Source organism: Citrus sinensis, chromosome 8 (genome assembly GCF_022201045.2).
Source record: "Citrus sinensis cultivar Valencia sweet orange chromosome 8, DVS_A1.0, whole genome shotgun sequence".
Classification (NCBI taxonomy): domain Eukaryota; kingdom Viridiplantae; phylum Streptophyta; class Magnoliopsida; order Sapindales; family Rutaceae; genus Citrus; species Citrus sinensis.
This window is the reverse complement of record NC_068563.1, coordinates 2,264,848-2,291,967: the sequence shown is the minus strand read 5'-3', so window position 1 is coordinate 2,291,967 and position 27,120 is coordinate 2,264,848. Positions and strand designations below refer to the sequence as shown.

Sequence of the window (27,120 nt, the reverse complement as noted above, 5' to 3'; positions counted from 1 at the left end):
CAAACTCCATGTATTTATTTCATCTTAATTAATTTCTATTCAATCCATCCTTCTTTTCTTCCATATTAAGTTTCAGGTGGGAGTAATTTTAAATTTTGTAAGTACTCTTTTAATTCTCTCTTTTTTTTAAAAAAAAGACGTTTATTATTTCTTATTACAAAAATATTAGATGCTTTTGATGTATTAAGAGACATTTGATGAAAATTAGTTTTTCTTTTTTTTTTTTTAATAAGGAATAGCAACGTCTGTTTGTTTGTGTGTGTGTGTGTGGGTATATATAGACTTTTCTCATCTAAAAAAATGAAATTATTAGAAATCGACCAATGAAAGATTACAAGTGAGTTGAAGACTGAAGAGAGACAAAGACTTGTAAATTCTCCATGGGCGGCGCAAAACTAAAGTCCAAAAACAAAGAAAATTTAACATAGAGGCTCCCATAGAATAATAGATAGTTGTGAAACAACGGTGAGTCCCCAAAATAAGTCAATAAATGGAAATGGGATTACTTGCCTTGGCAGGAATCAGGAGCTTGCATGCATGCATGCAGATGCAGTGACCATTTTCCAATTTCCAAGAACAGAAAGCAGAATCCTTTTTTTTTTTTTTGAGTTTTTGATTTGGTAATAAAAGCAAGGCGCCACCGCCACCACTTCGAATTCCCATATCAAATTCGGGGGCAAATCTATGAACATGTATCTGCAGAGGATCCAATAACGATAAATAATTTTAATAATATTTCAATTCTAATCCGTTTCAAACTTAACCCATAGATTTTCCCATTCCGTTTCAAATTTTAATAATATTTCAATTCTAAGTATGAAAGCGTCGTGTCCTAGTGCTGCTCATCTTTCTAGCTTGGCGTGTGTAAAGAATTAACAAAAGAAACCGTGTTTCTAATTTAATTATTCATTCTGTCAGATTGATTTTTGCTGCTTTTACCTTTCCAACTCAATTAAATAAACCGGCGGATCCGCCGATCACTACTATATGTGTAACGAAGATCATGTCTTCTAAATTATTGAAAGTGTCAATTATAGTGTTCGAGTTTTTTAAGTGTTTTTTTTTTAAGCAGTGGTGCCGCGCCGCACATCTCAAATTAAAAAATGATATGCACCTCACTGATGAATTTCACCTTGACCTCACAAAGGCATGTGATGTGATATTTATAACAAATGGTTTATATTTCTTTTACAAGTTGATTTATCTGAATTAATTCTATTATCTCGTTATCTAATTGATGAATGTTATATCATTTCAAATAGATTTTTGAGATAAAACTTTAGGATGCTTAGCACTACTCGTTTGCTCTTGCAACTCGTTTTAAGTGTGCGCTACTCTTTTGTTTCCGCGATGGACATATGCACAATCATAAATGAACTTGTCTTGAGCACGCGTGTGCGCACGCGCGCACACACACCTCAAAAGCCCTTGTGCTCATACTCATTCTATTCGGTCGCGGCTATGCCCATGAACATCTTTTCTTCAGCAGTAGCTCAGCAGCCCAGTTGGCGAGTTTGGTGATGGGAGAAAGCTCACCAAGAATACCAATTTGCTGTAATCTAATTGCCAGGTTTGTTTGTACTACAAACAGAAGCTTGCGTTTGTGCTGCCCTTCAAGCTGATGTTTTGGATGTCTAACATGATTTGGGCTTACAATGTAAGTCTATGATGCACTTACCCTAGCCGGGCTTCCAATGTGAATGAATGAACCGGCTATTTTGTCTTATCACATATATGGTCAATGCTGTCCCTTTCATCAGATCGTATGGTTCACAAAATAATAAATTCAGGCCTTGTAGTGAAATGATTATAAGCTTTCGAATGGGATGATATATCATGTTATCATCGAGATGGAGGTTCGAAATTCATGAGCTCAAGTCAAAATCTCCGCATAAATCAAAACTAGGAACCAAAACCATCTCCCAAATACAGCCAAGTCCCAAGATTTTTTACTTAGTGTAACAAAGCCTAAACACAAAAACAAACAATTAAAAGGTTAAATAAAACATAGAATTTAAGTTGTTCCCTATACCGATTTGTCACTATTTACAACTATATTTCTTCGACAATATGGGCAGTCTCCACAGCTTCGAACCCAAGGATCCAAACAATCAGAATGGAACCTGTGCTTGCATGGCAGGCATATAAGCTCATCCCCATCTGTGAAACTCTCTAGACATATACTGCAATCTAATGAGGTCTTTGATGCTTCCCCTTCGGAACTTATTGCAAAGCTGTTGAAGATTTCAACGTGCAAACAATCCAGGGCCTCCTGAGTGAGACCAGGAGGTTTCTTCCTCTTCTGTTGCACTAATTGCAGTCTTTCTGTTTGAGAAGTCATCAATTCGGAAAAGGGAGAGCTTACAGCTGACCATCCTGCGGAGGTTTCAGCTGCCCAATCTCCTGCATCAACAAGCCTCAGTTCATCACCAAAGATATTCCCCCTCTGGTTATTGCTTGATAAACCTCTGCCACTTCTCCTGAATAAAGCCAAATAGCACAGGTCACTACCTCCACCTCAACCAAGGAGATATGAGGTTCAGAGATAAATGCACAGAGAATGTAATGACAAAGCCTCACTGGAACTGGAGACACACACACACACATTGTAATTATACTATGACTGTATGCTGCCTATTTTCAATACACATTGCATAACCCATGTAATAATCCCAGATGATAGTTTTTCAATAAAACTGATGATTTTTCTTTCGCATTCCTACCAAAAACTGAATATGGGTCAATTTAGAGTCAGTGTCAAATTGATAGCCGTCAAATTCTGTGATAAAATGCAGTAAACACAAATTTGTGCAGCACATACCATACGTGAAGCACAATGGATCATAAAAAACTCAACTCAAACATAACTTACAAAGCACTGACCCATTTTCAGAAAGAGATACCCCTCTCAATCTCTCAAGAAGTCTTGCCCTTGCTAGTAGCACAGTTCCAGGAAGCCTCTCATTTCCGTTCCAACTCGGACTGCTTGTGCTTCTAGAAACTTCTGAGTTCATAGGATTACTTGATACATGCTGACTGGTTCCTTGATCAAGCCAAACTGATGCACGCTCCTGCACAAAGTGAAACACAAAAATGAGAATGGGCAAAATAAGACTTATCTTTCAGCAGTTAATCACTATCCAAAACTGATACAGATGAAATCAATTGGTGTTCATTTCTGTGCATGAAGAATATAAACAGAAAAACAGTCAATTTTAGTATCACACTCGCACAAGTAAATTAGAATCCTACAAAGGAAAGGAAGTGCTAGAGCAATGGAACAATTAACCCAGCACACTGCATGATTACAACAGATTGATCTATGACTCGGCATCAACTGCATGGATTGGAGCACTACCCAAAGAAGTGAGAAAATCAAGGCAATAAATACAACTTTCCCCGAAGGTAAAATACATCTTAATCCTTTTAATTTTCCTTCTTTTACATTCTTCTTTTAATATGCCAAACCTACTTGAAATGATATGTATAAGCTTAATATTATGCATAACTTAGCAGCTAGCGCAGCATTTCTTCCAAATCTTCATTTTTCACAGCAAATTTTTACAATTCCAATTTCCCACTAAAATCAAAATCCCATTCCCATTTCCAAGACATTTTCCAACATAATGAATATAAAAAATAATTTTTATTCGTATTTGCTATGTTATATATCCAAATTACAGCCTGATTTTTTTTTTCATAAGAAATTATTTCTGAATTGCAAACCCGATGGCTTCCTTGTAAGTAACTAAATCAAATGAATAACATTAACAACAACTTTAATTTTCCGTCAATGCAAAAAATAATAATAAATAATAATAATAATAAAATAAACAAAAATAAATAATGACGAAGAAAATCAAAGTTAAAAATTTCATAAGCATCTGGGCTGAAAAATTGAAGCTTTATACAAACAACTGGTTACCGAGGGGGAGGGACGGTGAGGGAGATGGCGCGCGTGCGGCGACCGGCGGAGAGGATCACAGCCGTCCAAATCATGGCGATGATTATGATTATGATGGTGTCGACGATTGTGCAAACCCCTTTCGGAAGTGAAAGAATCGAGGCCTAGATCCTGGTCGGCCCGGCCCACGCGCGATCTCCTGGTATAAAATAACTCCGACGCGCTCGTCATGCACCACCAAAACGCAGCGTATCGCTTCCCCCGAGAGAGAAAGAGACTGGTGTGAAAAAATAAAAAATAAATTTGAAGAAAAATGGAATGAAATGACCACTAGTTGCTAAGCTACAGCGATCTGTGAACCAGAGCGTTGCCTTCGAAGAAAAGATGAGAATAGTGCGATATGATGAGACGAGTCAAGACGAGATAGATTTTTTTTGAGTTTCGATACTGTGTCGTTTTAAAACCGGATTTTGGACGAGTAGGAAAGTGGATAACTCGCTTTCAGATTCCGACGCCTGTTCAAGTGATGTTTATTTCTCCAACGCAGACCGTTGGATTGAGACGCCTTTTCGCGGTCTTTTATTTTATTTTATTTTGCTGTTGTGGGCCTTTTTGGGGTTTTGACCGTTTGGCTCCGGATAAAAACGGCGCCGTTGCACGGAAGGATAAATAAGCGGAAATTCACCGGTAAGTTCGAATTCAATGATTGTGACAGGAGAAAATTCAATTCAAACATTGCTTATTTTGTTATTGCAATTTTGATTCTTCTGTGTAATAATCAAATCAAAGATCAAATATCTAAACAGCGTCATATTAAAAGATTTATTCAGAAAGTATGTGTCGATGCAATATTGCACTTATAAACTACTTATTCTAATTAGTCATACATTATACGGGTTAAAAGTTAGCTATTATAGATGACACTCTGGTGAGGCAGATTCGAAAATAAAAAAAGAAAGATGAACAATGCCACATCATCAGACATCATTAAGAAACATAAATTTTAAATAATAATTTAGATGAAATTATTAAAAATGTAATAAATTTTTCATTATACAAGTGAAAAATTATATCAACATAACTTTCAAATTACAGCAATTAGTGTTTACCAAACACTTTAGTTGCCCAACCTCAATTTCAAACGCACTCTTAGCATAAGGTAGTTAAGTTTGTTTTAGATGCTCTATGAATTGAGCTAATAGCGACATTTTCTCATTGAACAAAATTCAATAATATTTTCAAGATATTTCACCCATTAACCTATCATTTTCATAAAGTATACAAAGTAAAGTATAACACACTGATGGAAGTGTAGCAAAGCATAAAACAAGACTGGTGGCTAAATTAAGGTTTTCAAAAAATTGAATATTGAATGTGCTCTCAATGGTTAAATCAGCTACTTTGAGACTTTTACTAAGCTTGACAGTAAGGAATCAATGGACCATAAGACATGTGGACATCAATAATGCTTTCTTTTATGGTGATTTAACTGAAGAAGTTTTTATATACCAACATGAAGGTTTCATGGACAACAGAGATATGATTTTGTGTGCAAACTGTACAAATCATTATATGGTTTGAATTTCAAACAAGTCCCTAAAGCTTGATTTAAGAAACTTAAAGGATTGTTGTTGCAACGAGGATTTGTGAATTCCAAGGTTGATACTTCATTATTCTTAAGAAGAAGCAAAACATCTCTTAATTATGGTATTGATATATGTTGATCATATACCTAAATATTACAAGGCCAAATAGTGCAAAATCAGAAATCCATGTCCCAGTTCAGTATTGTTTTTGCATTGAAGGATTTGGGAACATTGTCTTACTTTCATGGGATAGAAGGTTTATATGATAGAGATTGCATTTATCTATCACAAAGAAACTATATAAGAGATTTGTTGGCCAATGTTGATACGTTAGAATGTAAAAGGATGGACACTCCACCGAGTGAGTTAAAAAAAAAAAAGAACAAAGCGATCTTAGCTATTACATTGAAGATCCAACTCTTTGTAGAAGCGCTGTTGGAAGTATACAATATTTGGTACTAACAAGACTTGATATTGTTTTTGTTGTACACAAGTTGAGTCAATATGTATCATCTCATACAATTCAACAATTAAATGCATGTAAGAGAGTTTTGAGATACTTAAAAAGTTACGTAAGGTTATGGATTGAGATTAATTCGAGATGGAGACATGAAGTTAGCTGGTTTAGTGATGCTAATTGATCATGTGACTTAGATGATCGAAATTCAATTGGTGCATGTTGTATCTATGTGGAAAATAACTTGATAAAAAAAAAAAACAATTATTTGAGATCCAAACCCAGTGTACATTTATGCCACTTGAGTTTGAGGGGGATGTTAGGACAGTTCATTATTTAGAGAAGAAGAAAGTCAATTCAAAACGCATTGAGCTAAAGTTTGGCTAGCTTAAGTTTAATTAATACTGAATTAGTTACGTATCAATCAAGCTTAAGATTTGTCTATAAATAGTGATGTATTAAGATATTTTCTCGTTGAATAAAAATCCAGATTCAGATTATTTTCCTCTAAATTTTCTGAGCATCAAACAACTGAGTTTTCATTTTTGCTTCACGCTACATTATTTAGGGCACAGTAGTGCATGCCAATGCAAGCACAAACCCGTGTTGCATTTATCTTCTCATTAAATCTATCATTTAGTAATAGGATCAATTGATCTCTAGTGGAACATATTAAATTGATCTAATTACTCACTAGGGCATTCTTCTAAATCAGTAGTACCTTAAGGGCTATAATCATAATCAGGGTTTGGTTTTTCAACACCATCATCGCTCCTCAGCCAGAAAGTCCGATGGCCAAACGAAGCCGCGTTGATTGGAACATCGTCCATCACCCGCTCATGGCCTTGAGGAACATATATTCCTGAACGAGGATGTGGGATCCAATTTACCAAACTCTCCTTTGAATTGTTCATCTTCTCACCTCTTGATGAATTTCTTGTAAAGCTTTCTTGTTGACCATCATCATCATCATCTAGCACTGCTTCGGCAGTTTTGGTAAGGCCGCGATAATAAACTTGCTTATTAGGTAACCTGCATGAAAAATAATAATGTTAATTAACAAACAAAAACTAACCACATTAAGTTTCTCAAGAAAATTTTTGTCCTCCTGCTGTATACTCTCTGATCCTTTTTTTTTAACCTATTTAATTAAAGGGTACACGTGATGGAAGTATTGTATGCACATAAAGAGAGTACGTACCTAATATTTTCGTGTCTCTCTGATGCAACACTCGCAAATGAATATTTGTTTCAAAATTAATTAAATCATGAAATTGAAGTAGTTAATTAATAATCCAGTACTGACGTTACCTTAGGGTTGCCATCTGTGCTCTCGTGATCCCAGCTCTTGCCATGATCACTGGTTGCAGAAACATAGAACCGATCTTGATTAATTCAAACGATTCAAGAACAGAGGCTTAACGTTCGTTCTTAGCAAGATTAATTTTAAAACAACGTGGGGTTAATTGAAAGCCTCTATCTCTTTGCTCAATAGATATAGTGATCGGTCGAAGTATCTATATTCCGTAGTCCCCATTGAGTACTCACTGTATGGTGAAGAATAAGTTCCATTGTACGTGATCTGATGATCAATGCATGCTTGGAGATAAAAGTGCTTCTGAATAAAGCGAAAGCGCAACTGGAAAAGTGCTTTTTTTCTACATATGAAGACGCGGGGAAAGCGTGGGGTACTGTACTACTATCACAATCTGACAATCTGTGGCTTAATAAACATCGACACAGGATATGCTCTCCATTAATGGCTCAAAGGAAAGGACTGTGGTATACTGGTATTGGTGCTTTGACTGTTTTAAGTATTTCAGAATATTTGCGTTATGCGTGCGAAGAAGACTGGCGATTAGACGTGTGTGCATGTGATTGGTTGTTTTCCTCAAGTCCTTTACGCGGCGAACAAAAGCAGATCAGAGAATTAATCTTGTAATGAAGGGTTAATTTTTGTGCTATACTTGGATGGTTGAGGCTCAAACGGTGGCCCCAATAGGTTCCTTTTTTTTTTTCTTTTTCTTTTTGTCTGTGTAATTAAATCAAAAAGATATTCTTCCAAATATTTTAAGAGGTCTGATAAATTTCTGATTGTGAATTTCAATAAACTTGCTTCATAATATGTATTCAAATAATAAACGATTTAATTTTTAAAACAAGTGCATAAAATACATGAACATTTAATCTAAGGTTGAGTTGTAGAGTTTTCTATGCGAAAGAAATTATGCCTTGTATCGTACTTTAGCCCGTATTTTGAAGTAAACAATTTTTTTTTTTTTGGAGAAATTAATAAGAATTGAAAGTATGCTTTAATTTGGAATGTACTTAACATAATTTAAAACCTTTTCCGCAGTGGTTTAATGTCACGAGGTTAGAATAAAGATACGTTCATTTTTTATTTTTTGAAGTACTTTCTAGTGCTAGCTTTTGAAATAAGTGCTCGTTAGATGCTTGTTCGAAATTCATGCACCATGAGTGCTTTTCTTATTCTGACAAATTTTTCACGTTAATTTATTTAAAATTTTACTCATTTGCTAAATAGTAAATCATACCCAAGAATGATTTTGATTCTTGAAAACCATGCATGGTAAATATGTTTTAAGTGCATTCTAAATAGGGAATGCAAAAATTCCCACGGGGACAGGTACCCTCGGAGATTTTCCTCATTCGGGGAGGGTATGAGAATAATTTCATACCTAATTTCTTATTCGAGGAGGGGACGAGGATGAGGTGGAATCCCCATCCCCTACCCATTTCCCCATTTTAATTTTTAATTTTATTTTAATTTTTTAAAATTACTAGTAAATAAATTATAAAATTATAAATATTGGTAAAAATAAAAAATATCAAAATATTTATATTATTAAACTTTTAGGCCTAATTAGCTAATTAAAGTTCTAAATTTTTATTTAGGACATTAAAAAGACCGAGTAGATTCTATTAGCCAAACATTTTTTTAAATTTTAATATTCTTTAAATATTTTAAACGTAAATCTATTTTTTTTTTAATTTTAGATGTTATAATTGCCCACAGCGAATCACAATTTTAATATCTAATCTAATCTAATCTAATATTTGCTTTTGATTTGCTCCGATTTAACTATTATGTTGTAAAGGGAATAGTCCACATTTATAAAGTGCCCACGCCACCATTGAAAAAGTTAATTTTGAATCTAAATTCGATTTTATTTGTAACAATTTTGTATTAGACTATTAATTTGTTCATGATAGTTTGTAAAAGAAGTTTGTATCCATTGCATGTTGCGTTACTTACTAATTTAATGTATGTGACTTTTGTAATAGATATTAATTTAAGATATATTTTGAACTTTACTTTTATTTGAATTTTTTATTTTAATATGATTTAACTCAAAATCGAAAAAAAATATATTAGTTATTCGGGGATCGGGGACCCTCGGAGATCCCCTGTTATTATTCGGGGAGGGGATGATGATTCTCTCAAGTAATTCTGACGGGGACGGGGAGGGGATGGGGACATACGCAAAATATCGGGGATGGGTACGGGGAGATCGGTCCCCTCCCCATTGCCATCCCTAATTCTAAAGCCGAATTAGTCAACTTTGTCCTTTTGATAGAATATATAATTGCTCATAAATTATTTTTTTTATAGGAATGTTAAAAAACTCATGGATGGCGAGCGCTTTTGATATTATAACAAATATTACTTTTTTAATTCATTTTAATCATATGATGATGATAAGTGATAAATATTAGACCTAACAATACTATTGAAGCATTGATTATTGGAAAGCATTCATGAATCATGAATAACAAATATGTTTTGAGTGCAATCTAAAGCCGAACTTTGTATTATGGTAGATTTTGAATGATCAAGTAATGCATATTTAACACAAAATTTGTATTTAATGAATGTGATGTGATAATTATGTAACACCAATTTGAATGTATTACATCAAGTTTTACACGAGTTAGATGTAAATTTTATACCATAATATTATTAATTTAACGTAGTATGAACATGTAATAATCAATGGTAAATCACTTCAATTATTACAGAGTTCAAGTCTTTCTCACAAAATTGATTTAAGTAATTTTTCATTATAAGTGTCAATAGAAACTTAAAAAAAATCACTCAAACAATAACTTTTACCATTTCAATAATGATATCTATTTAATTAAATTTTTATTCTAATTCATGTGACATTATCTTATATAGTCATGTGATAATTAGTCTTTTTTGCATCATCACTTTTTTTTATCAATAATATATCGGTGATACATTAGTTGGACTATAAAATTTGTACATATATCACTACTTAATCATAATTACTTCATTAGTAATGTTGAAAATCTACATTTGAAGTGACAAACTTTTTTGTTCTTTTGGATATATAAGTACACATTTTGAGTTATTGTTAAATAGATGTATATTCTTTAAATACTTTCTTATTTATTTTAAAAGTAAACGGATGGATAAAGTCTAAACTAGTTTTTGAAAACTATTTAAAAATTTCTTTAGTTAGGTCCCTTGAGTGATCATATAGTTTACGATAAAGATTTAGGAGTTATGCTCGAAAATCTCTCAACTTCAATATATATGGGGAGATGTATTAACCTCTACTCATAAATGTGGGAGAGGAAATTAATTGGATTTGGGGGAGACTTTAACCAATGGAAATTAAATTGAATCCCCAAGTGGAGAACCAAGGGAGGTGAGACCACTGGCTCGCCAATTGTCAGGGATGATATAATTTGAGGTTGTAAATTTTATTAAAGGTTATAGTTAACTTACATAATAAGGTAAGATACATAACTCTTCCGTAACCATTTGATGAACATCTAACGGTTGTGAAAATAATAAAATTTTATTATCTTATATTTCCACAACTGTTGGATTTTCATCAAACAGTTGTGGAAGATTTATGTACTTTACATGATTATGTAAGGTAACAAGATCCTTAATTGCTAGATTGGGCTAATTTTTTCATCTTATCCCAAAATATTCTTTCCTATTATTCTTTCAAATCACTCCATCCACTCATTAACAGTGTATACAAAACAAAGTTAGTAACTTCAGTTAGATAAAACTTCACATCTTTCTCTAATTTTTGACATTCACATGCATAATAAAAATAATGAGACAAAACTTCACCATCCCACTACAAAAATTAAATTTTAAAAAATGAAATTTACTTTTATTTTTTTCTTAAATATAACGTGAAATCTTTTATTATACTTTTTTATAAGTACACAATTTGGATTATTGTTAAATGAATGAATATTCTTTAAATATTTTTTATTTATTTTAAAAGTAAAGGATGAATAAAGTCTAAACTAATTTTTGAAAACTATTTAAAAAATTACTTTAGTTAGGTCCCTTGAGGGATCATATAGTTTAGGATAAAGATCTAGGAGCTATGCTCGAAAATCTCTCTACTTCACTATATATGGGGAGATGTATTAACCTCTACTCATAAATGTGGGAGAGGAAATTAATTGAATTGAGGGGAGACTTTAAGCAATGGAAATTAAATTGAATCCCCAAGTGAAGAACCAGGGGAGGTGAGACCATTGGCTCGCCACTCGGATGTTATAATTTGAGGTTGTACATTTTATTAAAGGTTTTAATTACCCTACATAATAAGGTAAGGTATATAATCTTTCCACAATTGTTTGATGAGCTGTAAAAATAATAAGATTATATTATTTTATATTTCCACGACCATTAGATTTTCATCGATAGTTGTGGAAGATTTATGTACCTTACATAATTATGTAAGGTAACAAGATCCTTTATTAAATCAAAGCTAGATTAGGCTAATTTTTCATCTTATCCTAAAATATTCTTTCCTATTATTCTTTCAATCACTCCATCCACTCATTAACAGTGCATACAAAACAAAGTTCGTAATTTCAGTTAGATAAAACTTCACATCTTTAGCTAATTTTTGATATTCACATGCATAATAAAAATAATGAGACAAAACTTCACCATCCCACTACAAAAATAACATTTTTAAAAATAAAATTTACTTTTATTTTTTAAAATATAATGTGAAATCTTTTATTATACTCGTTTACGTGATATAGAGATAAGTCAGAGGTTTTTAAGTTTTAAATAAAGATAAAAGGTAATAAACTAATAATCGTTTAGTTATCTAATTATGACGTCAAAAAAGGAAACAAAAAAAAAAATGAACTCCCGCCATTAACGCGTTCCGTGCCGTCGTTGAAATACAAACAAATGCACACGCGCAGCTCTGACTTTCGAAAAGAAGGAAAAACAGAGGAAACAGAAAACGCGACAAAAACAAAAACACTAAAAACAAAAACAATAGGAGAGAAAAATAAGATCAACAAAGAAGAAATTTTTATAGATGAAAGGCAAAGCAAAGAGATCGAGTACAAAGCTAGGGTTACCAACTGCGTTACTCTTATGCTCATTTTTCTTCCTTGCTGGCTTCTATGGATCCACTTTCCTCTCTCGGGTATTTAATTTTTGGTTGATTCAGAAACAATGATCTTTTATTTCTTTTGGTCATTTTGTTGTTTGGTTTTTATTTACAGGATGTGCCCAGCATACGGCCCAAGTTGAGAACACTTGAAGTGGTGGAGAAGGAGAATGAGAGTGGACTGCCACATGGCGAAACTGGAGATGCTTCTATTCAATCAATTCCGTTTCAGGTTTTTTTTTTTTAAATTTTATTTGTGAGAAATGGTGTAGTATATTAGCTTAGAGCTAAATTGGGTATAATTAGTTGGTAAATGAAATTAATAGCCGTCAAGTATAAGGGTTGGTGGTGGTTAATTAATATTAAAAACCAAGAATTAAAAGGGTGTGTTTATGAAAGCACAAAACTGTTGAAGTAAAAGTGGGTTGACGTGTGGGTACCATTTGGCTTGATTGGTAAAATCTCTCAATGTGGTAGGAGAGATCTGAGGTTGGTGCTTTCATGATTAAGTAGATGCTTTAAAGTTTCAAATATATCTTCCGTGTTTGAAGTATAGGGAGGTCTTTTGAAATATAGAGGCAGGGGTCTTTATTTGGGCTATTGCTAAATTGGGTATTATTTTTGTTGTTGGTGGCTTAAGAGATGTGTGGTTGTGAACTGTTTCTTTGGATCTGTTTGCCGATAGTTTACAGTTTTAACTGATTTCATTGGAGGGATTCTTATTACTGAATGCAGGTATTAAGTTGGCGTCCACGGGCTCTTTATTTTCCTAACTTTGCAAGTGCAGAACAATGCCAAAGTATTATTGCGACGGCGAAGAAACGTCTTAAGCCATCTCAGCTGGCTTTGCGGCAGGGAGAAACTGTTGAGAGTACAAAGGGGACTAGAACAAGGTATTCTCTTATATTTATTATGCTGCTGTACCCTTGAGGATTTTTATTTTGTGCTCGATGAGTATACCTCCACTGAATACAGTAACTGATAGTCTGATATAATGAGTAAATTTCATACAATTTACAGACCAAATAGTCCAGTAGCCTTTGGGTCATTTTACCAGAGATAAGTGAGTTATTCAGGTCATCTTAAAAGTCATTGTTTCTAACTCTAATTATTGATGTAAACCATTTTTTGGCCGTTGCTTGTAGAACTTGTGATATTGTTTTGTAATTTCCTCGGTAACAGTTTAGGCGCAATTATAAAAAATTTGTTGGTTTCTGATTTTAGAACTTATGTTTGTTGGTTTGTACATTTTTGTAACAGCTCCGGAACATTTATCAGTGCATCTGAAGATAAAACCGGAATCTTGGAGTCGATAGAGCACAAGATTGCAAGAGCTACAATGCTACCACAGACCCATGGAGAGGTTTGATTTGTTAGAAAATTTTTCATTTGTTTTCTATGGGGTGTAGTCAATCATTAAAGTTGGGAGTTGAAGTCCAAGGGAATAATGTAGATACTGTGCATATAGGTTTAAATGTTACTTTCAGTTTGCTTCAATGATCTTTTTCTACTTAGATTTTATTTGGTATATAGAAACGAGGAATTATTATGTTCATGGATTTCATGGCAGTTGTTGACCTTTGAAACATGCAAGTGCCGTTACTTCATCCCTGCTGACTGATAAATTGGTAGGATGGGTGGGCTTTGTCTTAGTGATAGGGGTTAGAGAAAATCCTAGTCAGTCACCCTATAGGATTGAACGCTTGTTCAAAATTTGCTGACTTGATCTGTTTTTCTTCTGTTTCATTGGTGCTTTTACCTTAGTCGCAGGCTGTAGTTGATCAGATCTTTAGATTGCATTGCATTCATTCCAATTGAGATATGTATATTTGTGTAATAATATTATTAGTTAATTGGTTTGAAACCCCAATTTTATGATAGGATGTATATTACTACTCTCCAAGCTGTACCTCAAGTGTTTTAACAACTAGTTCCGCACTGCTGATATAACAGTTCAATTGCCACATTACTTGAGTAGTAAAATTTTGGTGTAACATGTAGTTTCTACTCTTGATATGCATCTCTTTTATTTCCCTATTTCCTCATTTTATGGTTTCACTTGTTTTGTTCCTGCCAATTTCTATCAATTATGTATCTGTTTTAATTCCTCCAATGCAGGCGTTCAATGTTTTGAGATATGAGATTGGGCAGAAATATGATTCTCACTATGATGCATTCAACCCAGCTGAATATGGCCCACAAATGAGCCAAAGGGTAAATCACTTACTAAAATATCTTTCAGTTCATCATGTGATTGTTCAGTCAGTCAGCCACAACATTTGTCAATTAACAGGTGTTACTAGATCACCATTAAAAACCTTGGCCTACTTTTGCTAGTATTTCTCTGGTCTCAGTTGGTTAATACATGCTATATTGGAATTAGGATTACTTGCTTTAGTAAATTTTTTTTTTTTGGGGTGGGGGGGCTGGGAAAGAGTTTTTGGTAGAAACTAGTTTCTTCCACTCTAGTTATCATTCCAGTTGTTCAAGCAAGGAATGAAGTAAAAGTGCAAATGCTAGTCTTGCCAATTGGGCTGACTGTTTCCACTTTATCTTTTAGTAAAGTTGGTGGATTCTTTTAGAATATTTGAAATTGGTTTCACCAGCTTGAATATCGTGTAAAACAAACAAAAGTAGTACAAATGTGCTGAAATCACTTTCTTTTACAGCTAGATTTGATCTATTTCCTTGTTAAATTGTAGTGCTCAAGATATACACCATTTTTCTAATTAATCTCTTGCAGTTGGCTTCCTTCTTGTTGTATCTGTCTGATGTTGAGGAAGGTGGAGAAACCATGTTCCCATTTGAGGTAGATTTGCAAATATCACGGCTTATTATTTGACCGACTTAAAGTATTAGTCATTCATTTTTACTGCTTTGCACTCACCTTACTACATCGATTTGTAGAATGGCATATTTCTAGATTCGGGCTATGATTACAAAAAATGCATTGGTTTAAAAGTGAAGCCACGGAGAGGAGATGGACTGCTATTTTATTCATTGTTTCCAAATGGCACAATTGATCGGGTAACCTTTACTTGTTTTTAAATCCATATTTGATGCATTTATTAAATTATTCATATATTCCTCATTGGATACAATTAAGCTGTTATAAGTTATAACCTTCCAAACATGTTTTCTTTTGCCCTGTATTATTGATGTTTCGATAGATTTATTTGACGTGGGGTTGGAGTTGCTATAATTCTAGCCTTTGCAATTTGGTTTCTCATATCCCTAATCTGTTGAATGCTCTTGCAGACATCACTTCACGGAAGCTGTCCGGTGATCAAAGGGGAGAAATGGGTTGCTACAAAGTGGATTAGAGATCAAGAACAACACGAGGACTAATTGTGGTGGCTACTAAGTGGATTAGAGATGAAGAGCAAGTGGACTAAGTATGACTACCATGCCAACCCTCTTTCATCTTTATGGTTAGATGCCGTAGTGTATAAGTTTCATGGCTGAAGATTGAGTTACAGAAGAGAAGGAACAGCCAATTTCACGTGTTTATCGTTGCGGTTACCATATTACTTAGTTTCTTTCCAGTTTCTAAAAAATAAGTGTCTCATTTTATTTGGGGGTAATTTCAGGACACTCATGGATGTATATCATTTATGTTAGAAAATGTCAAAGAAGAAGAAATAATTGATCGTGTAAAGTAACAACTCTTATCAGAACTACTTTCTGCCCCTCTTACTCTTAGGAGCAGTATGAATATGTTTTAATTTGCAGTGATGTGTTGATTTTGATTCGCTTATTTCCTTAGAAACTGCACAGATATGTACTAACTTATTTTGTAATCTATTTTTTCCGTTAATATGCCTTCCTTCACCAATTTTGACCTTTTTTTTTTGGGGGGGTGCGTAAATGGGTTGAAAAAATACGAAAAATCTTATCAACCGCATAAATCACTTAATTTTATATTAATATGGTTTTTTTGGAGTACATGCTTAGTAAAAATTTACGGAAGCTGCATGAAATCCAAATCAATAGATGCCTCACGTGTCAAGTTGACAGTGGTTCCTACCACGATTACCATTACAAGCCAATGTACTTGATAACTACTCTTTTGGATTTCTCAAAACGACCGTTGCAACCGAAACCCTCGCCTTTGTAACGGCTACTTGAAGGTTTAAAATACACAGAACCAGTCTCAATTCCCCAAAAACAATCAAACAAAAAAAAAAAATTATTTACATTCTCTTAAAAATCCCATTTTTCTTCCAATCAACAGCTTCAATTTCTTAAACAATCAGTCGCTCTTGAGTCTGCAATTGGTGTAAGATTTAACAATGGATCTTGGGTGCTTGGACATGGGTTGCATATCAGTCTCAGATAAGCACAGCGACGAGAAATTTACTGATTCTTCTAACAAAGACAGTGATCGAGACGACCCCGTATCGGCAAATTCCAGAGTTGGGAAGGTGCATTCTTTGTGTTAAATCAGTTTCAAGATTTGGGTTCTTGTTAATTTTTGCCTTTCTTTGATTTCTTGAAATTGTGTGGTTTGAACGTTAGGATTTTGTAGTATTTTCTATGTGGATGATTAAGTGCAAAACCCTAAAAGAGAAAAAATCAAAATCAGAAGTGTTTATTAACTTGTCTTCAGTGTAAATAGGGCTTACCAATATTATGTTTCTCCTTTGTTAATGTTTGAATTAATCATTTAAATATGAACTGAATTTTTTCGATGCTGGGGTTTTATCTTTATAGTGCCTTTTTTGTAGTTACTCTGACATTGGGTCTTTTGTCGGGAACATATAACAGTAATATATTAATTAAAAAAAAAGTTTCTTAAAATTGAATTGTGAGGGTACGGTTGTGTTTGTATTCTAAATTACTTTGGAAGAACATGACAATGATGATAGGGGAATCGTTAAAATTTGATCTTATTTTCCACTTAATATGTAACTAGGCTTGCGATTCTGAATTTGTTAATTACTTGGTTTAATCACAAGCATTGCATCGAGAGGGTCCGGTTTCAATCTGATATTGAGTAATTTTTCCTTTTACTACCATATTTAGTGTGTGGATATCAATTGCAACATCCCGATCATTTCTCATTTGCTAATTCTCTTGTGTTGTTTAGTTATTCAGCATTTGAGTTCAGTAAATTTTTCCCCCTTTTGTTTCATAATTCTTTCTACTTGAATAATGTAGGGTAAATCACCTAAAGGGAACAACCAATCAACATGGAATGCTCTAAACAAGTGTACAGCACAAATTAAGAAGCCTCGTCACCGTAATAGTTCTCCTCTCAACTGGTTTCCGCGGAAGAAGGTGGACTCCTATTTGAAAAGGAAGATAAAAATGCTGCAGGTTGTTTCACAATTGTTTTTTATTGATGAAAGGACTTGTAAATTTTGATTTTTCTTGCAAGTTAAAAGTGCTAACATTAATGCTTTTTATTTCAGGAAGTTGATGGCATGAATTTAACTCTTGATGAAACTTTAGGTGATACAAATCCACATTACTGTAGAGTTTTGAGGGAGAAAATGGCAGCAAGAGAGGCTGCACATAAAGCAATGGATGCTCGGAAAGCTACACTGGTGGAAGCATCTTGGTGTCGAATACTTAAAGCAGCAAGGTAATAGTTTGTGTATACGAGAGGAGACGAATATTCAATAAATATAGTTCTCTGTCATACAATTAAACTATCATTCTTCTTTGCAGGATACAAAGCAAAGAAGCAGAAGACCTTCTTTTGAAATCTGAGAAAGCTGCAGCTGAAGCTTTTGAAGCAGCAGGAGCCATTGGAGTTATCATGTATGATAAGCCAAATTGTCCTCAAACACATTATCAAATTGAAACGTCTGCAAATGGAGGAGGGTCTACCACTCATAAAATTATAGCATCTTTTGATACTGCATTTGAGGTAGATAGAGAAGTAGCTGCAGCAGTTAAAACTGCATTTGTCAGGCTTGCAAATTGTGCTCCCTTTAGTAAAGATGAATTCAAGGACCTATTGCATAAAATCTGCGAGAATCCTGACACAGGTGATAGTAATCAGGAATTACCAGAGTTTTCTTCGGAGTGTGAATCAGAGTCTGGGTCAGAACTTGAAATGGAGTCCAAAAAGAATGATTTTGGCTCTCAAAACTTGGATGCTAAGGAACCAGTTCTTGGGATGATGCAGAGCAAATCAAAGAGGAGGCTGTCATCTGAAAAGGTTAACAGGGCCAATCTCATAGAGATGATGCTTGAGAGACTTAAATGTTTGCAAGAAGATGAACTTTCATCCCTTGCCACTATAGTTGCAACTTGTGGTTTAAATGCTGCCTTAGCTGAAGTAGAAAACAGTAAGATGCATCCAAACTCTGCGACTGATTTGCCTTCCACTTCAGTTCCTAATTCCCGGAGAACATCTTCCTTGGGAGCAGGAACAATGAGAACTGCCAACCTTGAATATTATATGAATGGGTCAGTTAGAAGGAAGCAAATTGAGTCAGAATTCCCGAGTCTAGACAAGTTTCTGGTTAAGCACATGTCAAAACTTGAACGAGAGGTGCAAGAAGCCAAAAATTCCAGAATTAGTAAATCATCTAAGGCAATTGGTGGGGAGAATCCTATTGAAAATAGTGAGGATGGAGAGGTCAAGGTAGATAGTGAAATTGTTCAATCTGAGAGTACTTCAGAATTGGGATGTGATCTTCTTAAGCATTCTTCGAAGTTCACAAAAGAAATAGAGGAAGCAAAGAAGAAACCTGGGAATAACTTCAAAATAGTCTGTAAGAACTCAGAAGCAGGAGGGGTTCCAAATGTAGAACGAACTTATTCAAAGAAAGATGTTCCAGAAATTCCCAGTCTTGATAAGTTTCTTGTGAAGCATGTCTCGAGACTTGAAAGGGAGGTCCAAGAAGCCAAGAGCAGGGAAAATGATGATTCAATTGGAGAAGCAAAGAAGAACTCAGGAAACGTTGAAAGTATCTCTAAGAACCCAGAAGCGGGAGCAATGCCAAATGAAGCAGCAAATCATAAGGAGGTAGATGCTTCAGAAGTCCCCAGTCTAGATAAGTTTCTTGTGAAGCGTGTCTCGAGACTTGAAAGGGAGGTCCAAGAAGCCAAGAGCAGAAGAAATAATGATTCATTTGGAGAAGCAAAGAAGAACTCAGGAAATAACTTTGAAACTATCTCTAAGAACTCAGAAGCAGGAGCAATGCCAAATGAAGCAGCAACTCACAGGAAGGTAGATGCTCCAGAAGTCCCTAGTCTAGATAAGTTTCTTGTGAAGCGTGTCTCGAGACTTGAAAGGGAGGTCCAAGAAGCCAAGAGCAGAAGATATAATGATTCAATTGGAGAAGCAAACAAGAACTCCGGAAATAACTCTGATACTGTCTCTAAGAAACAAGAAGCAGGAGCAAAGCCAAATGAAGTGGCAGCAACTCACAAGAAGGCAGCTGCTCCCGAAGTCCCCAGTCTAGATAAGTTTCTTGTGAAACATGTCTCTAGACTTGAAAAGGAGGTTCAGGAAGCTAAGAGCAGAAGAAATAATGACCCAGTTGAAGGAGGCAGGGCGGCCGAGTTGAACAAGAAGAATGGAATTTCTTCTTTCAGCAGAGAAGTAGTAGATGGGAAAGAAAATAGGGACTTGAATAAGGAAGATGACAGATTTTCTGAAATTGAAAACAAAGATACAACGGCTGGAAATGAAGAGACAATAGATAGTCTTGACAAGATATTGGTTAAGCCAGTGCACAGGTTGGAGAGGGAGAAAATGGAAGCTGGAAAAAATTACAGGAATCACCGCCACTCTGTAAGTCGGAGAGAAGCAAGGGAGAGAGAGTTACGAGAAGCATGGGGAGGCCTAAGCTTAGGAAACTCCATTAAGCCACATCTCTCTAAACTTGAACGAGACAAGGCAACTTTTCTCATTATTTGCTTATTATTTTGTTATTTCATTTTTCTTTTCAGTTTCAGTTATCTTTCTGCGGCATGCTTGAAATCCTATGATAAGGGTTTGTATGTTCTTGTTCCTTAATTTTCAGGCTGCTTGGATTAAAGCTGAAGAAGAGGAAAGGAGGCACGCAATGTAGGGGTTGTAACTTCCCTTCGCCATATCCTCATCAATTGTGATATAGCCCCATCCTTTGTGTTCTCAAGTGTTCATACTGTTCATTTTTGCATGATAGCTAGAATCATGCTTCTTTCAGAATCGAAACACACTATGCAAAAACATTGTGTATATCAGAAATGTGATCATATTCTTTTATTTGTCTTTAAGATATTGGTTGGTTCATTGGAATATTAGCGACAGATCATTTGATGAACCCTTCAAAAGAATGGTTCCTACTGTAAAAACATTGTGTATATCAGAAATGATCATATTCTTTTATTTGTCTTTAAGATATTGGTTGGTTCATTGGAATATTAGCTAAAAGATCATTTGATGAACCCTTCAAAAGAATGGTTCCTACTGTAAAGAGTACGGAGAATGTGAATTAATAACTTTCTGGTATCCTCCAAATTTTGCCCTCCCAAAGGTAAAGCGACATTGTTTCATTTTTCTCCTTTGAAATATGTAAAGAGTATGAGAAGAATTTCAAATCCACTAGATAAGATTTTATTGGTGAAAGACCCTTATTTTCATTGTACTTACTTTTATTGTACTATTAATGCAGACAATTTCTACTGATTTTTGTTCCTCCTCAAATCATTTTTTTCCTCTTGGTCAGAAAAGTATTCAATATGTTTAAACTATTGAGTCCATCTGTAATTATATAAAAACAACGGGCCCCACAAAACTAATAAAAATATGTCCATCCCACCATTTGGGTAAATTACCCCACTTACAAAAAAATATTTAAAATAAATTTACATTATTTTTTATAAATACAAATCAAAAAAATAATTCACACAATTAATCAATTAAATAATTCTTATAACTTTTTTCTTACTAAGATTTCTTTAAACGGTAAGTTTGTTTTAACATAAACTCTATTTGATTATTATACTCTTAATGACATAAAATAATCAAGTCACCCCAAGAATTATAGGAATTTCTATCTAATAGTTTAAGTATTTAATTTTGTAACATGTAATTTAATATTTTTAAATAAAATCTAAATAATTATTAATATTCTATATGTAAATTAGATAAATTTGAATTCTGATATTTTACATGATTATTATACTATAAAACATAATATGTTAGTTTAATTAAAGATTAATAATCATAATATTAAAGTAGTATCAACACATCATTTAGAAATAATAAATTTTGTATAAAAAAATAAAATTAAAGTAAAATTTTGATACTTTTACCTTAAAAGAATAAAATAATCAAATAAATTTTAGGCTCAAGTAATTTTAATAGTTAAATAGAATAAGGGAATTAAAATCACCAAAGAATATGGATTTTGGTAACTAATTCACTAAAATTCTTATTTATTTAAAAATTTAAAAAAATTATGTGATTTTTTAAATATTTTTTAGAAATAGAGCAATTTAAAAAAAGTATAGTATAAAAATATGGGAAATTTTTAACTTACCCCTAAATAAATTGACATTTTACACCGTATCCCTAACAAATTTAACTTGTTGCACCGCGCCCCCAATTCCGTTATTTTCTCAGTTAAGTTTAACGGTGGAGGGGTAAAATTAGAAGTTCATTCTTTAAATTAATTTTAATGGTGGGAATTCTCTTTATTGCAATTGAAGTAAAAATCTTTAAAAAATTAAAGGAAAAATAATAGTGGTGACAATGTACATGTAACAAAATTTTTTTTTATTGCAATTAAAATAAAAATCTTAAAAAAATTAAAGGAAAAATAATAGTAGTGACAAATGTACATGTAATAAGAAAATTTTTTTTATTGCAATTGAAATAAAAATCTTTAAAAAATTAAAGGAAAAATAATAGTAGTGACAATGTACATGTAATAAGAAATTTTTTTTATTACAATTGAAAAAAAAAACCTTAAAAAAATTAAATGAGCTAAAAATTTTGTTTTTGTTTTTCTATATAAAGGAGCAATCAAAAATTTGACGGAGCCGTTAGAAATAACTGAAAAATTAATAAAATTAAGGATACGATACAACACGTCAATTTTTTAGGTGTGCGGTAAAATGTCAATTTATTTAGGGTTTGGTTAAAAATTTCCCCACAACTATCGCCACCCTTTAGCTTCTAGACACTTCTGAAAAAATATATATTTAATTTCATATTTATTCAAGATTCTCACCACCGTCACTTTGCTCACCTCTTCATCCTCCTGCTCCTCCAACTTTTCACACACAAACATATATATATATATTTTTTTCCCCAAAAATATAAATTGAATCAGAAACTTCACTTCCGATTAGGCTTGGCAAAATCCGGGTCCGGTCCGGGTTTTGGTGTTGCCCGGGACCGGACCGGATGAGAGAAATGCAAACCCAGACCCGGGTTAAAACCCGGTTTTTCCGGGTGCGGTCCGGGCTTGAGCCCGGCACCTTTCGGGTCCGGGTTTTGATCCGGGCTTTTTAAACCCGCATGTGATAAATTTAATTTTTTTTTAATTTTTTTCTTCAATTTTTTTTTAAATTTCTCTAACAATACAAATTTTAAAAAAGAAAATAATCAAATAAACTCATTCAATTTCAAATTTTAAAAAAGAAAATAGTCAAATACAAATATATAACACATTAACAATACAAATTTTGCACAAATGATAAATAAAAATTATTTCAATCTACTTTTTAATACCTAAATTTATCCAATTTCTAACTTAAACTCATTCAATCTATATATAAAATAAATAAATTAAATTCAAAAACACAATAATTACACAATAAATTTAAATAACATCCAATATATCATAAATTCATAATTATATATTTATATATAATATATTTATTTTTTTAAAATTTATTTAAAAACCGGGTCCGGTCCGGGTTTCGGGTTTTTTGTGTTGAACCCGGACCCGGGACCGGAAATGTCCGGGTTTGAGAATTTCAAACCCGGATCCGGTTTTTATATGCATGCGGTCCGGATTTTGCCCGGACCGGATTGGCCGGGTCCGGGGCGGGTCCGGTCCGGGTTTTGCCCGGACCGAATTGGCCGGGTCCGGGCCGGGTCCGGTCCGGGCGGGCTTTTTTGACACCCCTACTTCCGATATCAATCAGCCATCAGCTATGGGAGGAGGAAACGGCCAGAAAGCTAAGATGGCACGTGAGAAGCACGTGGAAAGGAACAGACCTGCCAAGGGTCTCTCCATCTCTTTATTTTATTATTTTTTTGTCTGTTTTATCAAATTTTGTTGATTTAACCAATTTCAGTACTTATGATTTTTCTGGAATGATCTGTGATAATGTGGGTTTTGTGTTTGCTGCTTCTTTTGCAGGAAGCCAGCTGGAGACCAACAAGAAAGCTATGAACATCCAGGTAGTCTCTTTGCATGCTCTGTTTCCAATTTTTTTTTTTTTACTTAAAAAAAATATGTTAACATGTCATGTTGGATCATGTTATTTGAGCGTATTTTCGTTCAAAAAATGTTAAATGTCTAGAATGGCGGGAGAAAGACCCGGGAAACTGCAGCGCACCACTTCTCTATCTCTCAGTTTTTTTTTTAAAAAAATAATTTTAAAAATTTTAAAATTAATTAAAAAAATTAATGATTAGTTTACTTATTGAGAATTAAGGAATGAGAATGTATGATGTGTTTATTTGCTTAAATGATAGACGGAATAAAAATCAAAGTGGCGAACTCTATCGGGAATAGAAATTTCATTTTTAAAGTGATCATTTACTCCGTTTAAATCTTAAAATTTTTATTTTATCCTTCTTTATATATTATTATTATTATGAAAAATTTATTGTCAATAATAACAATAATCATCATCATCATCATCATCATCATCAATTAAGGTCAGTTTGGTAATTTGGTACAAATTTATTCCGATTCCAAGATAAAGTAAAGATATTAATGGTAATCCAGTTCATTTCGATTTCAATTTCTATAGTTAAAGTAAACAATTTATTCTTATTTCTATTTCTCATTCCGATTCTACTTCATTTCGATTTTAATCCATTCTGATAACTGATTAATAAACACACCATGAGAGGAAATCGAAATAGAATCCCTTATCAGCTTATCTTCACTCTATCTTTGCAAAGCATTTTCTCTCTCTATCGAATGGTTCTCTCGAGTAGCACTACTGCCGACGATGACACAACCGCGGCTGACAAGACGGTCGTCACCAAAGGCATTAATTTATGATCTCTCTCACTCATGCACTCGTATATAGGAAAATGAATAATAAATAGTTATTTGTTCTTTAAATGTAAGTTGCAAATCAAGCTTCCTAAATGTTTACTTGGTTTCAATGAATTATACGGGCAAGATAAGTAAAGAAGCTTTGAGGTTGTTGTTGGAGAAGTTGAGTGTGAATATTTAGGGAGCAAAGCAGTATTTAGAGAGCTTGAATTGGGCTTATATTTAAGGAGCAAATATTAATTTACTATTCACTTTCCTATGTATGAGTGCGTGAGTGAGAGAGAGATCGTGAAATAATACTTTTGGCGATAACCATCTCATCGACGGTCGTGTCGTCTACAGCGGTACCATTTGAGAGAGCCGTTCGAGAGAGAGAAATGCTTGCGAAGATAGAGTGAGGATAAGTTGATAAGGGAATCTGTTTCGATTCCCTCTTAATTCTTTATTATTTTTTTATTAGCTTTGTAATTTTTTAAATTGTAAAAGACTGATACTCTTGTCTTTCTCTCTCCGTTCTAGACATCTAGCAGCACTCTCTTCGTTCGCTTATTTCTAAGCGGGATGATTTATTATTACAAGTTGAAGAATAGCAGACGTGTGTCTTAATTAGTTAATTATTTAATTAAGCATGATATTAGTTTAAATTGATTAAGGATTTTTTATGGACAGATTGAAAATACATGATCAAATTTATATTGTATGTAAAGTATAGTTGACTCGAGGGTTTTTCTTTTGTAAGTTACTCTTCAACATCTTGTATCCCACTGACTGCCTAAGTTTTGATAGTGAAAAGTTCAAGGTGGGTTGCAGAATCTGGCTTGCAACCATTAAACTTATGCTATGTCGGAAGTTCTGTAAAATTCTATGGTTGATCATTCAAGTTTAATGGATATGTAAGCTATTATTTGGAGTTCACTTACAATTTCCGAAATGATCCAAGTGTTTGTCTTCCTTTTGTGCAATTGTAAGAAATTCAATGTCGAACTAATTTGTTTTGTGGCACCTTTTTATGCCTTTAATCTTGATCTTCCTCCATCTACATGTAAATCTGCTGGTACTTGTGGCTTCTAGACATTGATGGATGGAAGAAAGCCTTTTCAAAGGGATACATTTAGATGGTGTCCTTTACCTTAGTAGGAATAGTGTCTCTCAAAGGATCTGCAATTTGGTGCTCAATCATAGACGCCTCTTTTCTTTTATTCCAATACTTTTACCTCCTTATTTGCAGAGTGTATATGGGCATTAACATGACTCCTGAGATGCATATAAATAGTGATACCTTTATACATTCTTTTTTTAGATCATCTATGAGTATCATGGTGTTGAGGCTTGTTGATAACAGCTTGCATAATCTTTTGTATGTGTAATTCAGGTTAGTGGACACTGCTAAGGTTAGAATTTTCCACGCACGACACTGTCAAGGTTTTCTTGGCAATATTTTCTGCTTCAGCTAGCTTTAGGAGCACGATTTGATTAACTCTTCTTACAAGGCTCAAAACTCTGATTTCAGACCTGCAGTGGTATAAATGAGTGATATGGATTGTTTTAGGATAAGCATTTCAAATACTTATAACATTTTTAATGAGATGTCCATAGATGGTGTGGATCTAGGGCTTTTCATGCTTCTAAGTTCTGTTTTCTTAAATTTTATTACACTTTGGTGGTTCTTTTGCTGTGAAAGTTGTTGCTGATTTATTCATCTTATGCACAAAGGTTGTGACTTGATTTTTTGCTTGTTGTTCCTCACCGTTATTGCCAACCTCGCCGGTTCCTCCGACAATTCAACTGGTGAATCATGGATATGGAATGCAGTGCAAGGTGTGCATGCAGACCTTCATGTGTACCACATCAGAGGTGAAGTGCCGGGAACATGCCGAAGCAAAGCACCCAAAATCTGATCTGTATACATGCTTTCCCCATCTTAAAAAATGACAATTAATCTGCGAAACAAGAACTCTCAGATTCGTATTATTGGCCAGGAACTGTATCTGTTATCCCTCTTGCTACTATTTGATCAGCTTCTTTATGCATTTGAGAAGCATATATGCCAAAGAATTTTATGACTGTCTGGATAAATTGTTATTGTTGTTGTTGTTGTACTCGCTTTTGGATTTTTGGGCTTTGAAATTCTCTGGCATTTCTTTCTTGGCTTCTTGCTTTGCTATGAAACTCATCAAGAAAATAAAATGCCCTTCCCAATTATAGACGAATACTGTTTTAATCACTGGAGGCCGTGATGTTTGAAAAATGGAAACTAGGAACCAAAATTTCTAAGAAAGTATCACTCGGAGTCCTTTTCCAAATCCTAATTATACTGTAACAAATTATGAAAATTCAAAAGTGTCTCGAAACACCATCAGTCAGTGCCTCAGTGGCCGCCACCAGTCTTTCCAAATTCAAAGCGCTTGCCCCGGTTCTTAAGTTTCCACAACCTTCAAAGTCAACAGAGGTGGCTGGAGAGTGGAGGTGACTGGTGTTTCCTCCGAGTACACGTGGGGGCCCGCAAACCACGCGGCAATAGAAAAAACAAGTCCCATGACCA

The 27,120-nt window shown here is 34.0% G+C and overlaps 5 protein-coding genes across 5 annotated transcripts; 3 read left to right on the top strand and 2 right to left on the bottom strand.

Annotated features, from left to right (window-relative positions):
- Positions 1-1,873: 1,873 nt before the first annotated feature.
- On the bottom strand, positions 1,874-4,333 carry LOC102616524 (probable E3 ubiquitin-protein ligase RHY1A). The gene is made up of 3 exons (XM_006486886.3): positions 3,926-4,333; positions 2,884-3,071; positions 1,874-2,480 (listed from the first exon to the last, which is right to left on the bottom strand). The coding sequence occupies exons 1-3, from the start codon at positions 4,133-4,135 to the stop codon at positions 2,027-2,029; spliced, it is 852 nt and encodes a 283-aa protein (XP_006486949.2). The 5' UTR covers positions 4,136-4,333; the 3' UTR covers positions 1,874-2,026.
- Positions 4,334-6,421: 2,088 nt separating this feature from the next.
- LOC102616231 (uncharacterized) lies at positions 6,422-7,512 on the bottom strand. Its single transcript, XM_006486885.3, has 2 exons — positions 7,259-7,512; positions 6,422-6,979 (listed from the first exon to the last, which is right to left on the bottom strand). Exons 1-2 carry the CDS (start codon positions 7,321-7,323, stop codon positions 6,670-6,672), a joined length of 375 nt encoding a protein of 124 aa, XP_006486948.2. The 5' UTR covers positions 7,324-7,512; the 3' UTR covers positions 6,422-6,669.
- A 4,683-nt stretch (positions 7,513-12,195) lies between these two features.
- LOC102615941 (probable prolyl 4-hydroxylase 9) lies at positions 12,196-16,115 on the top strand. Its single transcript, XM_006486884.4, has 8 exons — positions 12,196-12,420; positions 12,500-12,616; positions 13,120-13,277; positions 13,645-13,747; positions 14,503-14,598; positions 15,128-15,193; positions 15,292-15,411; positions 15,643-16,115. The coding sequence occupies exons 1-8, from the start codon at positions 12,310-12,312 to the stop codon at positions 15,730-15,732; spliced, it is 861 nt and encodes a 286-aa protein (XP_006486947.2). The 5' UTR covers positions 12,196-12,309; the 3' UTR covers positions 15,733-16,115.
- A 129-nt stretch (positions 16,116-16,244) lies between these two features.
- Positions 16,245-20,804, top strand: LOC102615638 (uncharacterized). Its single transcript, XM_006486883.4, has 5 exons — positions 16,245-16,808; positions 17,545-17,703; positions 17,799-17,971; positions 18,058-20,242; positions 20,370-20,804. The coding sequence occupies exons 1-5, from the start codon at positions 16,677-16,679 to the stop codon at positions 20,415-20,417; spliced, it is 2,697 nt and encodes an 898-aa protein (XP_006486946.2). The 5' UTR covers positions 16,245-16,676; the 3' UTR covers positions 20,418-20,804.
- A 2,667-nt stretch (positions 20,805-23,471) lies between these two features.
- On the top strand, positions 23,472-26,654 carry LOC112499249 (uncharacterized protein At2g23090-like). The gene is made up of 3 exons (XM_025101931.2): positions 23,472-23,569; positions 23,706-23,746; positions 26,391-26,654. The coding sequence occupies exons 1-3, from the start codon at positions 23,497-23,499 to the stop codon at positions 26,508-26,510; spliced, it is 234 nt and encodes a 77-aa protein (XP_024957699.2). The 5' UTR covers positions 23,472-23,496; the 3' UTR covers positions 26,511-26,654.
- Positions 26,655-27,120: the final 466 nt, after the last annotated feature.

Coding starts and splice junctions, on each gene's coding strand:
- LOC112499249 (XM_025101931.2), top strand. CDS start 23,497: ATGGGAGGAGGAAACGGCCAGAAAGCTAAGATGGCACGTGAGAAGCAC. Junction 23,570..23,705: donor AAGGAACAGACCTGCCAAGG/GTCTCTCCATCT, acceptor CTTCTTTTGCAG/GAAGCCAGCTGGAGACCAAC. Junction 23,747..26,390: donor AGAAAGCTATGAACATCCAG/GTAGTCTCTTTG, acceptor TATGGAATGCAG/TGCAAGGTGTGCATGCAGAC.
- LOC102615638 (XM_006486883.4), top strand. CDS start 16,677: ATGGATCTTGGGTGCTTGGACATGGGTTGCATATCAGTCTCAGATAAG. Junction 16,809..17,544: donor CAAATTCCAGAGTTGGGAAG/GTGCATTCTTTG, acceptor TGAATAATGTAG/GGTAAATCACCTAAAGGGAA. Junction 17,704..17,798: donor GGAAGATAAAAATGCTGCAG/GTTGTTTCACAA, acceptor TTTTTATTTCAG/GAAGTTGATGGCATGAATTT.
- LOC102616524 (XM_006486886.3), bottom strand. CDS start 4,135: ATGACGAGCGCGTCGGAGTTATTTTATACCAGGAGATCGCGCGTGGGC. Junction 3,072..3,925: donor CTCACCGTCCCTCCCCCTCG/GTAACCAGTTGT, acceptor CACTTTGTGCAG/GAGCGTGCATCAGTTTGGCT. Junction 2,481..2,883: donor GTATCTCTTTCTGAAAATGG/GTCAGTGCTTTG, acceptor GGCTTTATTCAG/GAGAAGTGGCAGAGGTTTAT.
- LOC102615941 (XM_006486884.4), top strand. CDS start 12,310: ATGAAAGGCAAAGCAAAGAGATCGAGTACAAAGCTAGGGTTACCAACT. Junction 12,421..12,499: donor GATCCACTTTCCTCTCTCGG/GTATTTAATTTT, acceptor TTTTATTTACAG/GATGTGCCCAGCATACGGCC. Junction 13,278..13,644: donor ACAAAGGGGACTAGAACAAG/GTATTCTCTTAT, acceptor TTTTTGTAACAG/CTCCGGAACATTTATCAGTG.
- LOC102616231 (XM_006486885.3), bottom strand. CDS start 7,323: ATGTTTCTGCAACCAGTGATCATGGCAAGAGCTGGGATCACGAGAGCA. Junction 6,980..7,258: donor GCACAGATGGCAACCCTAAG/GTAACGTCAGTA, acceptor TTTTTCATGCAG/GTTACCTAATAAGCAAGTTT.